We start from the raw sequence: 15294 nt of genomic DNA on the forward strand, positions 1-15294 counted from the left end.
GAACATGATATGTGTGCAATGTTGTCATGCAATTCCGAGCATGCGTATCATGCAACATCCCGTGTCGGACATCTTTTTTTTTGTTTTGGCCAAAACAATCATGTCGGCGAAGCCTGTCAGACTCCGGGGCTCGATCCTAACTACGATCCTAATCTTCATTATCTCATTCCATCCCAAGGGTACGAACATAGTGTTGTGCTCAATTAATCTTTTGAGAAGAATCATTCATATGAATCCTTAGTAAGGAGTCATCCAAAACAGGAATCGACTCTCGAAAGATTCTTTTTATCCGCAAACCAGTGGCGCATCTAGCTCCTTGGAGGCCTTGGAAGGAGAAATTAAAAATTAGTGCATATAATGAAATGCTAAAGCACTGTTCCACCGTTGGATGGTTCTAATAAGTGTAGGCAAAGTTTCTCAATTATGTAGTTACCATATAAGATATAGTAATAAGATATTGGTCCACACGACAGGACCGGTCCAAAATCCCATTCGGACCAATCCTCCGTACGCAGGAGTCATTGCAAGCCAGAAATGGCAGGCCTGGAACCTCTTGAGGTTGTTGTGCCGATAATGAAAAAGAAGTGTTCTAGTGTCCGATTCCTAAGTTTTAGTATTCAGCTGTGAGAAAATCACCCGGCAAAGTGACGTGTACTTGATCTGCGAGTCCTCAAGGGAAATGAACGAAAGATTAATGAAAAAAGTTCCCCACTGACGGTACATGTAGACTGTGTGAGAATAACGCGTAGATACTGTTATCAATGACGTGTTGGTAAAACCCCACACATGAAGGGTACAATTCGCTACACTGCCGTTTCAGTGTTTCGTTAACCACAATGAGTGGAAGGTGGCGTTTCGTTGTTAATCGAGCCGTTGTGGTAATGCTACTAGTCGGACATTTCCCGACGATACAGACAGCAGTGATCGGAAATCAACAACAGGTACGGGACAGTCGCAACTACTTGCAGCGTTTAAAAGGTTCTATCGTACTTATTGTATTGCACGATGTCACTACTCTTTCTCCACAGCCGTGTACTACAAGCAGCAATAAAGCTGGTTATTGCATGCCGAGTTGCCCTGAGCAGGAAATTGTTGATCTGCGGACAAGTGCGTCTTGCACTGGTGACTCTCGGTACTGTTGCCCAATAGTGGATAATAATCCAGCATGGAGAACAAAAGCACAATATACCGAATGTGACAGTAATAGAGGATATTGCGTGAAAAATGGCATGTGCAGTGTTCCTACGTACCGATTTCGCTCGAACAGATGTCCATCGTTCGAGGAAATTTGCTGTCCTAAGGGTGCTTTCCAGGAAGAGTCTATTTCAACTCAAATCGTTATTACTACTGCTTCTTCCACAACTACTACTACTACTACAACTACTGTTGCTACTTCCGATGTAACTACCACTGCTACTACTCCAGCAGGTACTATTATGGACATTACAAATCCGGAACTGGTCACTTCCTCAATGACTACCATTAAAATGGATTCTTCTCCATCCACGACACCTATCTCCACTCGTCCTTATGAGGATTGCATTGAATGTGAGGCAATGGAACCACCATTATCCACAACCGCAACATCGTCTGATTCGCAGAGCATAACAGGGACGGCAACCGAATCCGTTTTTTCGACAATGAATCCAACTTCAGATTGGCCTAGCTCCGTTACAGCCCCGACCACTGAAAAGTCAGATACCATATCCAACTTATTGCAGCAGTTCAGGCCGGAAAACTTTACCTACCAACACTGCGGCCAAAGAAACCCGCACGGTGTTGTAGAGAGCACGATCGACCAAGATTCACGTGCCGAGTATGGAGAAATTCCTTGGATGGTCGCACTATTGCAGTTACCTGATAAACGCTACTGCTGTAACGGTGCCCTCATTGAGAAAAATGCCATCCTAACAACAGCCCACTGCATAACAAACTGTGGGGGATGGGCGTCGGAGATAGTGGTGCGAGTTGGTGAATGGGACATGAGGTCAACCGCCGAACAGGTGCTTCCACGACTGGACATTGGCGTTAAAAGAGTACACTTGCATGGCGACTACGTGAAGTCCTCACTGATCAACAACATTGCCTTGCTGGTGCTGAACGAATCGGTACAATACCAAGCCACTGTACAGCCAGTTTGCTTGCCATCGGCGGAGTACAAATTGAGGAGCCGTGAGAACATGATCGCTACCGGATGGGGTGCCATGGTTGAAGCGAACGCTACACTCAACCAAACACTGAAAAGACTTGATCTACAAAGCGTGGAAACGAGTATCTGCAAGAAGGAACTGAAAACGGAAGAGAGGCGAGCGTTTGATTTGCACCATAGCTTCGTATGTGCTGATATCAATCATAAGGAAAAGGAAAGACCATGTATAGGAGACGCTGGATCTCCAGTTGTGGTCGAGATTCCAGGTATGGTTGATCGCTACTACCTGCACGGCTTGGTATCGTGGGGTTATGGATGTAATCAGAGCCGGATTACGTACATCGTACTAACGCACGTGGGCCATTTTCGAAATTGGATCGACGGCATTCTTCAGTCCATGGTAAAAAAAAATAGAAAGGGAAATTCAAGGGGCAATAAATAAGCTAACCAATAATGGTACTCCCATCTAGATCCCAAAGTGATCCCCCAGAGAAAATCACCTGCTAATGTTCATAAGAATTCTATTATTGCGAATGATCTAATCTTTGCTAATCTATTTTTGTGAAAATGAAATAAAATACTTAATGTTGAGACCATTTATTCTTCATCACTGCTTATCGGTTCTGCGTACGTGTAACTCCAGATGTTGAGATTCTCCTGCTTTATCACCGCATCGATCCAATCGCGATGGTACGCCACATTGGTCAAGACAGTGGGAGCATTTTGCCTATTGCAGTCAAAACCCCACGAGCTGAGACCCACCAAGTAGTACCGATCGATACCATGTGCGATCTCCATCATGTATGGTGAACCAGTGTCTCCCCTGCAGGGTAGCATCTCCGTGTGCTGCGCCTCGGCGCAGATAAAACTGCGGTCTAATTGGTATCTACGGTCCATTAGATTCCGCAACGCCTTTTCGCACAGATCATGCAGGACATGGCGCAAGTGTGTCTTCTTCAGTATCGTCTGGCGTAACTTTCGGGGTTCGACGAAATTCGGTACATCGCCCCATCCGACACCAACCACTTCTGCACCACCAGGATTACTACTGGCCGGTGGTAGACAAACCACCCCGACCGTGTGATTTAGCTCGATCGTGTCGCGCAATATTATGATCGCGATGTCATTTATCTTGCTTGTCATGCTGTACTCCGGGTGGAGAAAAATCTTTTCCATCTCACTGTCAATATGCGGTATGGGTTCGCGATTTGTACTCATGTCCCATTCGCCCAGTCTGACCACCAGGGACGGCACATTAAACCGGTACGGGTGCAAACAGGTGGCCGTGGTGAGAACTGCAGCCTGATCGATTAGAGCGCCACCGCACAGATACTTGAGGGAGTTATTTTTCTCGCGCACAAAAATTGCCACCGTCCAAGGATATTCGCCATACTCGGTCTCACTCAGCTGGTTGTTTTCGATGGTGAAGATCACTCCGTGTGGATTGCGATGACCACATCCTTCGATCGTGTAGGGCGGTACGTTTACCGTTGGTACATTGGTACTTGGCTCAGATCGTTCCACACAACACTCCATCAGATAATCTATACATCCATCCCCCGGTTGTCTGATATCAATTACATTTTCCCCAGAAGAAGTTATCACTCCGTCCGTGCATTGGTATTGGTATACACAGGTGCCTTGTTCACCGGATGAAGTTGTACAGATCTACAATAGCATAGAACAAATGAATGCTAACTAAAACCTGCTTATAAACGACTCTTACCTCCTTTTCGTAGTAGTTGACGACGCTATTTTGCGCTACAATTCCGGTGCAGAGTACTCCCAAACAAATTGTCCACCACTCGATGGACGCCATATTGCTTCTCACCAAGGTTCTGCAGCCTCCGTTTCGTGTGGCACAAATGGCACGAATGATGATTGGTTGCCGCTGCTGCAGCATTTGAAACACTGCTAACGGTGCATGAATTTCACTATCGTACATTTTGACCTGTATGTGACGACCTCTGACAGGCGACGCAACATCTGATAGATAAAGGAGTTGGGAATCCCCGCTTATCACTGTGTGTTTGTGTATTCAGCAAAAACGGCAACTCTAACCAATGCAGTATTTCGTACTATTTCTATATAATAAATGCTTGAAAAAATTAAATAACAAAAAAAATATTAACGCAAAACTGATTTGCGAAATGTTTGCCATTTATTTATTAACTTGCCTTAAAAGCGAGTAAGCACTTAAAATGGGTATTATAAGGCCTTTCTGCGTCTGCTCGCTCATCGAGACGTTGTCGTGGATGGTACAAAGGTTGTTGATAAGTATTGACCTGTGCTGAGATAGGAAATACCCGCTTCGTTAGTATTTGCATGCACACTGGCATCTGTCAGTCACATAGACGTTAATTTTCAACCAATGTTACGTTGTGTGGTCGTCCAACCTGACCATGCATTATCGCCTTCGAAGCAGGGACTCTTTGCGCTCGATGCCAAACGAGGCAGCCTGAAGGAAACCGCATTACTTCGGGGATTGAATTTGTGCAAAGCGAACGGAAAAAATAGTGAATCCGATTATATATAATCGGTCATTTTTTGATGGATTGTTACCAACAAATGACTCTTGTCAACGGGCGACGATTAGTGTTGGTAGTGATATTGACGATCCTCGTTTGCTTACCAGCGACCGGGGACATCCTTGCCAAGTACAGGCCCTGTAACAGTGGAAACAACAGTGGAATCTGCATCGAGCAGGAAAAGTGTAAAGATGGGAAAATTGCAACCGACGGTGCATCCCAGATCGGAATTAGAATTGGTTCCGGTGATTGTGACAAGTTCGGTGAGGTTTGCTGCAGTCTTTCGACTTACGAACCCGATAGTGACGAGGAAACGGATGACCCGGACTGGAGCCGTCAGTGTGGCCAGAATACCAACGTTTCTGAACGGACCGACCGGGAGAACGAAACGAACCGGTACGAGTTCCCGTGGAGTGTGGCCCTGTTTGGCGAAATAGAGCATGGTGGCAGGCGTATCAAAGAGTTCCTTTGCGGTGGCATTTTGATAGACGATTACACTGTGGTAACGGCGGCCCGATGCGTTTACCAGAAGGATCGAACAGTTCTAAGGGTCGAGCTGGGCAGATGGGATTTGAACGATGAATTTGAGTCCCCCTCGCAGGTGATTTGTAACTTTGTAGGCGAGTGACTGGCTTCACCACTAAATGGCGTCTTGTTTCTCGCACTTATCCGCTTTAGGACGTGGCCGTGGAACATCTGTTTGTTCACCTGGAGTATGTGCCATCCAGCCAAGTCAACAATATAGCGCTGCTCATGCTAAAAGTGGGAGCAAACCTTGGACGAGCGGCAAATCGCGTATGTCTCACCGTACCACGGCATGATCCGCCGTACCGTACCATGCAAATTGAGGACTATTCCCAGTGCTACGTGGTAGGCTGGAGTAATACGCCGGCGGACAACACACATAACAGGCAGCTGAAGCTAAGCTCGTCGTTTGCTTCCGCGCAGGAATGCGCGGAGTCCGTGCGGCGTGCGTCCCGTGCCTTCGGATTTCAGTTGCCCAAAGAAAATATCTGCCTATCGTACCTAGACCTTGAAGTACCCTGTGAACGAGCGCCTGGATCGGGGCTGGTTTGTAAGTCTAGTCTCGGCGAAGGGAATCAATACTTTTTGGCGGGCATCGCATCGTATTCCATACGAAACTGTAACCAATACCAGGTGCACGACGTATTTTTGAAAATACTCGACTACATTGAGTGGATCGATTGGCACGTAGTGAACCAAAGCCGTCACCCGAGTTTCTATCAACCCAATCCAAGCGTCGAATACACGTAACGCTTGCTAAAGTGCAGTATGGTTAACAATAAAACACAAGACAATGAATTGCACAATTGATCAACCTTGATCGATCCTTTATGATATGGTTTCACGTCGCAATGGACATACAGACAGTCCCCGAGATGCGCTATTATAGCGGACCGCTATCACCCGGGAAAAATCTGCGTATCTCGAATTTCCGCGTAGGTCCGGGAGTAAAATCGTTTACACTTCAAAGTTAGATAGTTGACTTCCTTGTCTGCACTTAATTTATTCAGCAAACCAGGCTGCTTTTCGTTAGAATACATTAAAATAAACTAAAAACAAATGTTTTACATGACAAAGGAAGATATTTTAGACCAATTTTACACCACCGCAAATTTAATGTTTTCCAAAAAAATACGTTACTTTTTGTTATTATAAACATAAATTTTGAGAAAAATTTACTCTAATTGTCGAAATAAACGTAAAAATATCGATTATTATGGGGCTTCATTACGTGAAAAGAAGAAATCGATCACCGAATACTAAATATATATGATATTATAAAGAGAATTCAAATTATTTCTCGATTTTCTCTGGCACGCACTATTCGCGTAACGCGGGATAAGTTCTGCACAAAATCGAAGCAAAAATGTGAAAATTTGGTCGAAATTAACTTCTTTTGTCATATACAATTTTGTCATTTGTTTTAAATGTATGATGAAGTTTTCTTTCGAAAAGTCGCCTAACTGCTGAATAAATAAAACAAGCTGGATAATACAAAGAAAACGTGAACTATGTAACAATGAAGTATAGACGATTTTACATCCGGATTCGACATACGCGGTAATTCGAGTTACGCGAATCTTTCCCGGATTAAAGCGGTCCGCCATGAGAGCGTATCTCGGGGACTGCCTGTACCATCCCATTAACTCATGGAATGTTCGAGTGTTTTTGTTCTAGTTAATTTATTGTCTCTTCTATGATCACTCCCACATTTCATATCATTCATATCAGTATTGCAAAATACAGGCCAACTGTATACAGCGTGCGTGAAGAGGTACGCAGCAGTTTACGAATAGAGGTAGAAGCTGTCAGTAATATTTCGCTGCCGCAAATGATCGTCGATCCATCCGCGGAACATTGGCACGTTCACATACACACCGGGGATGCCATCCTCGCCACATCCAATGCCCCACGCAACCATACCGGCCTGGTAGTAGTGGTTAACCGCACCCGGGATCGGACAAACCAACGGGGAGCCACCGTCACCCTTGCACGTGTCCCGACCCTTCTCGCCACCGGCGCAGATGAAGCTCTTGTGCAGCTTAAACCGCTTGCCAAGACGTGTCGTGCGCAGCGCCGTCTGGCACTGCTCGTTGGGCATGATCGGTAGTTCGATCTTCTTCAGAATCACCTGATAAGTGCCCTGCTTGCCGAACACGTCCTTACCCCAGCCGGAGGCAAAGCAGCGCGACAGGTCAAAGTTGTGGTTTGCCGGCGGCAGACAGATCGTGTTGACCGTCTCCATTAGGTCCGCCGGTTTGTCCAGGAACAACAGTGCCACATCGTTGAATAGACCTCCCTTGTAGAATTCGGCATGGGACACGATCTCCACAACGTTACGATCCTACGATCAGCGGGCAAAGGAAATCGTTTCGTTAGCGATGGACCATTTTGCGACATTGCGTCTTTCGTTACCTGGTAGTCAAACATCTCGTTCTTGGTTTGCGTATCCCACTCGCCGAGTCGTACTTTCACCTCCTCCGTTTTTCGGTTCTGGACGCAGTGTGCCGCCGTCAGGACGACCGACGGATGGATCAGAGATCCACCGCACTGGTAGACGTTGATCACCTGCTCGAGGGCTTTCTCCTCCTTAAGAATCGCCACCATCCATGGGAACTCTCCGTACTCTGACTCGCCATCGTTGTCACCGGTAATGCGGAATCCCACACCGTCCGCATTGCGCAGACCACATGTGTGTGGTCTGTCGACTGTTTTATCGAAAGGATTCTGCGTAGCGGTGCCTACTTTATCTGTACGGATCAGATGATAAAAAAACCATAGTTGGTAGTAATTGTAGATCCGATAGCAACAAACAAAACCAGCTCCTGAAGCATTAACTGTTAGTGTGAGGTTAGTACGCAAAGCTACCTGGTTTAGTACCGATCACGCCACCGTTATAGCCACCACCAGCACCAGGATTCTTAACACCTCCCGGGCCCGAAGGATGTTGGTCAGGTCCAGCGCCCACAGGTTGTTTTTCCTGTGTTGCTCCCGAGCCAGGAGCATTGAGACCGGTTACTCCAGATTGGGAAGGCGATGTACTGCCACCTTGTTGGCTGGGCGTTGGAGCACCTCCACCTACTCCGGGTCCGCCGGATCCTCCAGAAGTAGGACCACCAGTTCCTCCAGTTCCTTGTTGAGTTGGTTTTTGACCAGGCGATCCACCTGCTCCACCTGGTTGCTGTCCAGTTCCTGCTCCGATGCCTGGCGTACCAGTACCTTGGCCCGTAGGCGGTTTAGCTGCCCCACTGCCCACTCCTCCAGCTCCTTGTTGAGTTGGTTTTTGACCAGGCGATCCACCTGCTCCACCTGGTTGCTGTCCACTTCCTGCTCCGATTCCTGGCGTACCAGTACCTTGGCCCGTAGGCGGTTTAGCTGCCCCACTGCCCGGTTGTGAACCACCCGTAGCCGGTTGATTAACACCAGTAGATCCCGGCGAGCCTGGCTTGGTGCCGCTTCCCCCCACAGGTGGTCCGCCACCCTGTACCTGCGGTATTTGTGGCGGGTCCTTTACCTGATTAGCAGTAGTACCTCCACCACCGCCAGCAATCTGATTCGCACCAACCAACACCGTTTGCTCGTCGCTTGCAGAAGATGAGTCAGGCCGCGAGCAGGATCTATCACCCTGACAGCCTCCAGCGCCATGTCCTTGCCCTTGCCCATAGCCCTGACCATGCCCATGAGGTTTACCACCACCGACACCAACGCCTGCCGTTGGCTTATTACCAGTTCCCAGCTGTCCTTCACCGCCAGGGATCGGCTGTACCGGGCCTGTTCCTTGATTGGGAGGAACCGATCCTGTACCCGGACCCGCACCAGGTACCGTCACTGGACCTGCATTCGTTCCGGGAACCGTCACCGGTACCGTCCCCGGAGGAACCACGATTTCATCTTCATCTTCGGGAGTGGGGCAACACTTTAGCAGATAGTCCTCGCACTCGTTGTCGGGATTGAAGCGAATGTCGATGATGTTTGCACCATCGGTGTTATGTTCACCGTTAGGACAAAGGTGAAGCTTCACGCACTCCCCGCCGGTACATTTCTGTAGAAGAGGAACCGCGCAGAGAAAACATAAGCAAACGGTTACAAACTGTGCTTGTTGTTTCCAGGATGTAGGTTGGTGTCACTAGCGAAAGCTGTGCTACTTACGATAACCTCGTCATCTGCACATCGCGTCAGCACTAGGCAAAGACCCAACAGCAGCCCAAGTCGCCACAGCATCGTGCACCAGCAGATCTACCAGGCAGGAAAGGCGAAAATCGCACTAATTAAACACACATTCACCCGAAAACACGCACGATCGCTAGATTTATTCATCGGAAGCGCGTTGCTAATGCGAATTATCGCTTTAAACAACGATTCGCGCACCACACACACATAAGCACAAACCGTTCAGAACAAGCTTTACTTACCTAAATCGGGAAAAAATAATAAACGGTAATAATGATCAACGAAAACTGAACTGGCACCCTTTCGATGGGAAGTAACTGATCGCAGCAAATATTTTGCCACACGCACACAAGCGCTCACTTCGCCGTAGTACGGCGCGGCTGGATTGGGTGGTGGATTGACTGTCCAAACCGCTTCCTAGTGCGGTTCGGCTCGAACTGATTCTACCGTAGGTTGGGCCACTTCCACGAAACCGACGCGAAATCGCGTGGTAGGCAAAGAAAATTCAACGTACGAAGCGCGTACGGGCCTATCGCGGGTATCCCCACCCATTCGCGGGACCAGTTCGTTTCGTACCCGTGTAGATAATTAGCCTTCGCATACATGCGCACAGCCCCCGGAGGGCGTTTTGCGGCGTTAAGCGTGGCGTCGAGCGCATCGTTCGGACTTCGATTCGTTTGGTGTGTAGCGGTTTAGCGGCCTGCCGAACGAACATGCTGCGTGATGCAGGAGATGTATCTTTGGTGCACGGAAATGAAATGTAGGTGTGTATACGATACAATAAGTATACAAAGCAAAGCAATTTGGCGATTAGGACGAAGAGAGTTCATTGATCAGCGTTAGAGCGTTCCTTGCACGACCAAGACCTCTTGAGGTTGTTGGGCCGATTAAGAAGGTGTGTGTATATACGGACGAAAGAAAATTTTAAAGCAATCAAAACAGTTTAATTTTTAAATAAAGAAAGGCATTTTTTTTTCCAACTAATCTTTTCAATACCCTTGCCACCAGTCATTCTATGGCGACTGGTAGAATTGGGATAGATGAACGGTAATCGCGTGAAACAAATGCTAATCGCTAGGTTTGTGGAGTTCTCCAAGTAATTTCTTCGTTTGTTTTCATACCGCTGACCTTCGCCGATGATCCCACCCGGTAGGTCCGTTTGTACGTTGATAATAATGCGAGCGTAATTGAACGTAGCTAAACAGCGGTACTGGGACACTTGCACATGGAGAATGCTTCAAAATGGCGTTTGTAGCAATCAGTGTGTATTTTCGCTGGTCAATATTTGGGTAAAAACGCCAGGCGGGAAATGGATTGGGAGGAAATGTCATCAACTTAGCAACATTGGAACGATCACATGAACAATGATGACGGTTTGTACTTTCCCACCGGCACGTCCTTATCAACTGGTTCCGGCTCTACCAATCTGTTTCTTGCAATGTTCTCTGTGCTTAAAATCTGTACATGGTTTTTCCCTAAAAATGTCAACATCGTTAATATATCCTCTATAGCGGATCGTTGATCGCTTGGATTGCTATTAGAATGATTTTTTTTTTCATATGCAATCAATCCCAGGTGGTCTACAAATGGCGATGGAACAGAACAAAAAGAAAGAATAATGCACCTCTTCTTTGTCACCACCTCAAGAGGTCTATAAGGCCGTTTGCTGGGCTTTCTTCGAGTTTACTTTTGAAGGAAAGAAGAATGAATAACTATTAAAGCATATTACAACACTCCACGCTTGGTGGTGGTGCGTTAGCTACCGAATAGATTGTCTTTTCTTGAAGCAGAATACACAACACTGCTCAGCATGTTCATCCCCTACAGCGAGAAACTACGTTGACTTTCAATATTAAAGTACTTTTGCACCCGGGGAATACACGGACGTTTTGTCTGTTTGCAACTTTGCTGCTCGTAAGCAATGGGAATCCATGAGCAATATTATAGACAAATGACATTTTATTGATAATTGGATAGCTGGCTACCTGAAGCAGCTGAAATTTGCAGTCATTTTACATCGACTTGCTGGTAGCGCTCATTGAATACACCGCGGACCCGCACACTGCCATGCTTCAAGTGATGGCATACAATGCTTATTTACCCGAAGCGGCCGCTGTTGATAAGTAATGACCTATGCTGCGATAGGAAATCCCGTATTGTTGGAAATTCCATGTACACTGGAACCTTCCAATCATACGGCTGTTTTGTTGTATTAATAAAATCCAGCCATGTCGCTATATTCACATTATGTTTCCTTATAATATCACGTGGTGGTCATAAAACTGCCAATGCACTAGCGCTTTCAAAGGATAGTTCTTGACGCCCAACTGCAGACGCTGCACCAATAAAGGAAGCTGCACCTAGTGCGAAGAGTGTAAATGTGGACAGATTAATTCCGCATAGCATAACGCAGACCCAACCAGTATCCTTGTCTGAGGATTTCAATGACTATCGTAACGTTGCAACTTGTTCTTTCTTTCGTTCTTTCTATTACATAAACACTAACTGCATAAACATAATAAAACACACACAAAAAGGCCTTCTTTTAGCTATCTTTATTCAGAGGAGTTAAAAACTCACGTCCTCGTTGGCCGGGTTAGCATTTTTAAGTCCCTTTTTCCCGGGCGTGGATCCTCTTAGTTCGTGCATGATCGGCTCGATCGGTTTCAGCGCTCGAATTGGCGCCCTCTACGGCCAAACGGTCGAAGCTCGCTGTCGCATTCGAATCGCCCGTTGAATAATATTCAACACTGCCAATGAAGCTATGGGTAAATTAGGCTGACAGGCTTTTTTCATTAGCAGTAGTTATTTAAATTAAGAAAAACAAAAGACCAGAACTCTAATTATATAATAAAAAAGCCAATTATGCCATTGCGCTGGTTGACAAAATTTTAAATTAACAAAACGCTTGCGACATAATACACATCATCTTATCCACTCAATACTAGAAAAATACGAATTCATATGAGAAGTTGTTACTATTTCAAATCAAATGTCTGTGTTTTACCGTGAGTGTAAAACGTGTATATAACTGGTTTCGGTACAATCTTTATCAATTAATTTTCACACATAAAACATCAAAACCCCTTTGTTTCGTTAAATTTCTTCGACTCCAGATCATATTTTCATTTGCTTTTCTATTAACACTGATTCGTTGTTCCATTCAAAAATCGTCAGAATACACGTGAATTGATATAAGAGAAATACGAGTAACATAACTATTGATTTTTTTCCCAGCTTATCATATATGTAGGTACTTTATCGCGCTATGCGTACTGATAGTAGTTGCTGGAAATATTTCTCTGCCGCAGATGATCGTCGATCCATCCGCGAAACATTGACACGTTCACATACACACCGGGAATTCCATCCTCGCCACATCCAATGCCCCACGCAACCATGCCGGCCTGATAGTAACGGTTTAAAGTACCCGGGATCGGACAAACCAGTGGTGAGCCACCGTCACCCTTGCACGTGTCTCGTCCCTTCTCGCCACCGGCGCAGATAAGGCTCTTGTGCAGCTTAAACCGTCGTCCAAGACGTGTCGTGCGCAACGCTCTCTGACACTGACCGCGTGGCACGATCGGTAGTTCGATCTTTTTGAGAATAACACTGTACAGACCATTTTTCCCAAACACGTCCTTACCCCAGCCGGAGGCAAAGCAGCGCGACAGGTCAAAGTTATGGTTTGCCGGCGGCAGACAGATCGTGTTGACTGTCTTCATTAGTTCGACAGGATTATCCAGAAATAGCAGTGCCACATCATTGGCAAGCGATCCACTGCTGAAGTCAGCGTGGGACACGACCTCTACGACTATACGATCCTATACGATCATAAAAGAGACAAAAACATGATTGTTAATCTAAATGATGTGATGCTCCTGTGCTATCACACATACCTGGGATGGATAATTTTCATTGGTAGTCTGTGTATCCCACTCACCCAGACGTACTTTCATATCCCTTGCTATTTCTTTCCGAACGTAGTGTGCCGTGGTCAGGACGACTGATGGATGGATCAGTGAGCCTCCGCAAACATACACGATGATTGTTCGATCAAGCGCCTGTTGTTCTTTGAAAATAGCTGCCATCCAAGGAAACTCGCCGTAATCCGACACTCCATCGCTATTACCGGTGATTCGAAAGTCAACGCCACCTGCATTGCGCCAACCACATCGTTGAAAGGCACTGGATGTTTCGCCTAATGGTTTTTGCGATCCATTTTCGACGTTTTCTGTAGCAATAGGATAGTGCATTATTTATCACAATGTATACAATAATATTTAAACTATACATTACAACCATACAAAGATTGGTGAGTGATCCGTGAAATATTTTTTACTTGTACGAAATAGTGCACACTGTTTGCTACTCTCACTAAACCTCCTTTTCACTTCACAATTTTGTTTTGTGGCACTACGACCCCAATAACTGTTGGATTACCATTTGACTCTTTTTTTACCGCTTTTTTTAAATGGAGTCAGTCTGGCGTATTTGCGGTAAGGTCCAGATTGATTTGCGTCACTACCAAACATTATACTTCAGACCCCAGCTGGCTTTTAAACACGGATTATGCTACTAGAATTTACCAACGAGCGAAGGTACTATTTTCGGAGCTTCGGCAGACATTCGTTCCGATACAGTAGCTATTGATGGTGTTGTAACCAGCTGGGCAGCTTCAACAGCAAAAGCTTCATTGTCCATCACGTTATCTCCATCATCTTCATCTTTAGGATAGGGGCAACATTTCAGCAAATAGTGCTCGCATTCATTTTCTACATTGAAACGAATGTCGATAACATCCGTACCATTGCCGTCCAATTCCCCGTTGGGACATGCGTTCAGCTTCACACACTCTCCACCCTCGCACGTCTGCGGAATAATAAAACATAAATATTAATACGATTAATGCTTGGTAGGTAATAGCTGACGGTAGTGCATTACCGTTGGGAAATATTTCTTAATAAAACATTCGTACTACTTACCAAAACTTCGTCCTCCTCACATTCTGCAAGGACCAGACACAACGCTACAATCAATCCGATACGCCACACCATCATTTTCGGAGTGATGGTTTCTATTAACGAAATAGAACATAGGTGAATGAAAACACACGATCACACTGAACTACGACGTTGTTTATCAAACAAACGGCATAATTTCAGGTCCGGTTTAGTGTTTTGTTAATTCGGAGCTTCCCTTTGTCATTCGAAACCGGCTTTGATTTCAACACCACTTAACGGCTGGGCTAAAATCTGTACACCTTGCTCAGGAGGAAGAGTACAGCAAATCGAATTTCTGTTTCGAAAACATCCGCTAGAACTAGCACAATACCACATGAACGGAAATTAACAAATTAGCTTACTGGGACGGATCGAGTTAAAGACCCGTTAGCCAGAACGATTCGGATGGAACTGTTTCTATCGTATGCAGAAACACACTCTCCCACAGCACAAATTTTGTGCAAATGCATGGAAACTCAAGGTTAGTGATTTGGGGAAAACCACACGTGTTCTACGTATTTAATGAAGATGTTCGTAACCTGTATCTTTCTATCATTGCAAAATATTTATATGCTTCCGTTCTAAAATTTGGACCGGGATAAGAAACATACCAGCGGCGGTTCCTGGTGTATTGGTATTGGCCCCGATCTTCACACGACAGGGCCGGTCTAAAATTCCATCCGGACCATTTCTCTGTACGCAGGACTTGACTATCCGGTTATGGGTAAATAAAGTCAAAGAAAGCCAGAAATAGCAGGCCTAGACCTCCTGAGATTGTTGTGCCGATTAAAAAAAAAAAATAACATACCAAGAGATCTCACCTTTTTCACAACAGATTGGTATATCACCTTCATCAGTTACCTCTTTTATTTCTGGTTTGTACCTTGGTGAAGTTGCTACTTTTATAACTCTGGTATGA

The 15294-nt window shown here is 45.7% G+C and overlaps 5 protein-coding genes across 5 annotated transcripts; 2 read left to right on the top strand and 3 right to left on the bottom strand.

Moving 5' to 3' along the window:
- The first annotated feature begins 818 nt into the window (after positions 1–818).
- On the top strand, positions 819–2591 carry LOC128718717 (serine proteinase stubble-like). Its single transcript, XM_053812337.1, has 2 exons — positions 819–941; positions 1029–2591. Exons 1-2 carry the CDS (start codon positions 837–839, stop codon positions 2589–2591), a joined length of 1668 nt encoding a protein of 555 aa, XP_053668312.1. The 5' UTR covers positions 819–836.
- A 155-nt stretch (positions 2592–2746) lies between these two features.
- LOC128718938 (phenoloxidase-activating factor 2-like) lies at positions 2747–3968 on the bottom strand. Its single transcript, XM_053812555.1, has 2 exons — positions 3876–3968; positions 2747–3817 (listed from the first exon to the last, which is right to left on the bottom strand). The coding sequence occupies exons 1-2, from the start codon at positions 3966–3968 to the stop codon at positions 2747–2749; spliced, it is 1164 nt and encodes a 387-aa protein (XP_053668530.1).
- Positions 3969–4699: 731 nt separating this feature from the next.
- LOC128718937 (inactive CLIP domain-containing serine protease A30-like) lies at positions 4700–5952 on the top strand. Its single transcript, XM_053812554.1, has 2 exons — positions 4700–5278; positions 5356–5952. Exons 1-2 carry the CDS (start codon positions 4700–4702, stop codon positions 5950–5952), a joined length of 1176 nt encoding a protein of 391 aa, XP_053668529.1.
- A 1036-nt stretch (positions 5953–6988) lies between these two features.
- LOC128718932 (uncharacterized PE-PGRS family protein PE_PGRS54-like) lies at positions 6989–9423 on the bottom strand. Its single transcript, XM_053812549.1, has 4 exons — positions 9352–9423; positions 8071–9244; positions 7618–7952; positions 6989–7546 (listed from the first exon to the last, which is right to left on the bottom strand). The coding sequence occupies exons 1-4, from the start codon at positions 9421–9423 to the stop codon at positions 6989–6991; spliced, it is 2139 nt and encodes a 712-aa protein (XP_053668524.1).
- A 3215-nt stretch (positions 9424–12638) lies between these two features.
- LOC128708142 (phenoloxidase-activating factor 2-like) lies at positions 12639–14432 on the bottom strand. The gene is given in 4 exon segments (XM_053803103.1): positions 12639–13196; positions 13272–13606; positions 14208–14244; positions 14358–14432. Coding segments are annotated over 4 exon segments (1005 nt in total).
- Positions 14433–15294: the final 862 nt, after the last annotated feature.

This window comes from Anopheles marshallii, chromosome 2 (genome assembly GCF_943734725.1).
Source record: "Anopheles marshallii chromosome 2, idAnoMarsDA_429_01, whole genome shotgun sequence".
Taxonomy (NCBI): domain Eukaryota; kingdom Metazoa; phylum Arthropoda; class Insecta; order Diptera; family Culicidae; genus Anopheles; species Anopheles marshallii.

Coding starts and splice junctions, on each gene's coding strand:
- LOC128718717 (XM_053812337.1), top strand. CDS start 837: ATGAGTGGAAGGTGGCGTTTCGTTGTTAATCGAGCCGTTGTGGTAATG. Junction 942..1,028: donor TGATCGGAAATCAACAACAG/GTACGGGACAGT, acceptor CTTTCTCCACAG/CCGTGTACTACAAGCAGCAA.
- LOC128718938 (XM_053812555.1), bottom strand. CDS start 3,968: ATGGCGTCCATCGAGTGGTGGACAATTTGTTTGGGAGTACTCTGCACC. Junction 3,818..3,875: donor TCAACTACTACGAAAAGGAG/GTAAGAGTCGTT, acceptor ATGCTATTGTAG/ATCTGTACAACTTCATCCGG.
- LOC128718937 (XM_053812554.1), top strand. CDS start 4,700: ATGGATTGTTACCAACAAATGACTCTTGTCAACGGGCGACGATTAGTG. Junction 5,279..5,355: donor AATTTGAGTCCCCCTCGCAG/GTGATTTGTAAC, acceptor TATCCGCTTTAG/GACGTGGCCGTGGAACATCT.
- LOC128718932 (XM_053812549.1), bottom strand. CDS start 9,423: ATGCTGTGGCGACTTGGGCTGCTGTTGGGTCTTTGCCTAGTGCTGACG. Junction 9,245..9,351: donor GTGCAGATGACGAGGTTATC/GTAAGTAGCACA, acceptor CCTCTTCTACAG/AAATGTACCGGCGGGGAGTG. Junction 7,547..7,617: donor ACGAGATGTTTGACTACCAG/GTAACGAAAGAC, acceptor CGCTGATCGTAG/GATCGTAACGTTGTGGAGAT.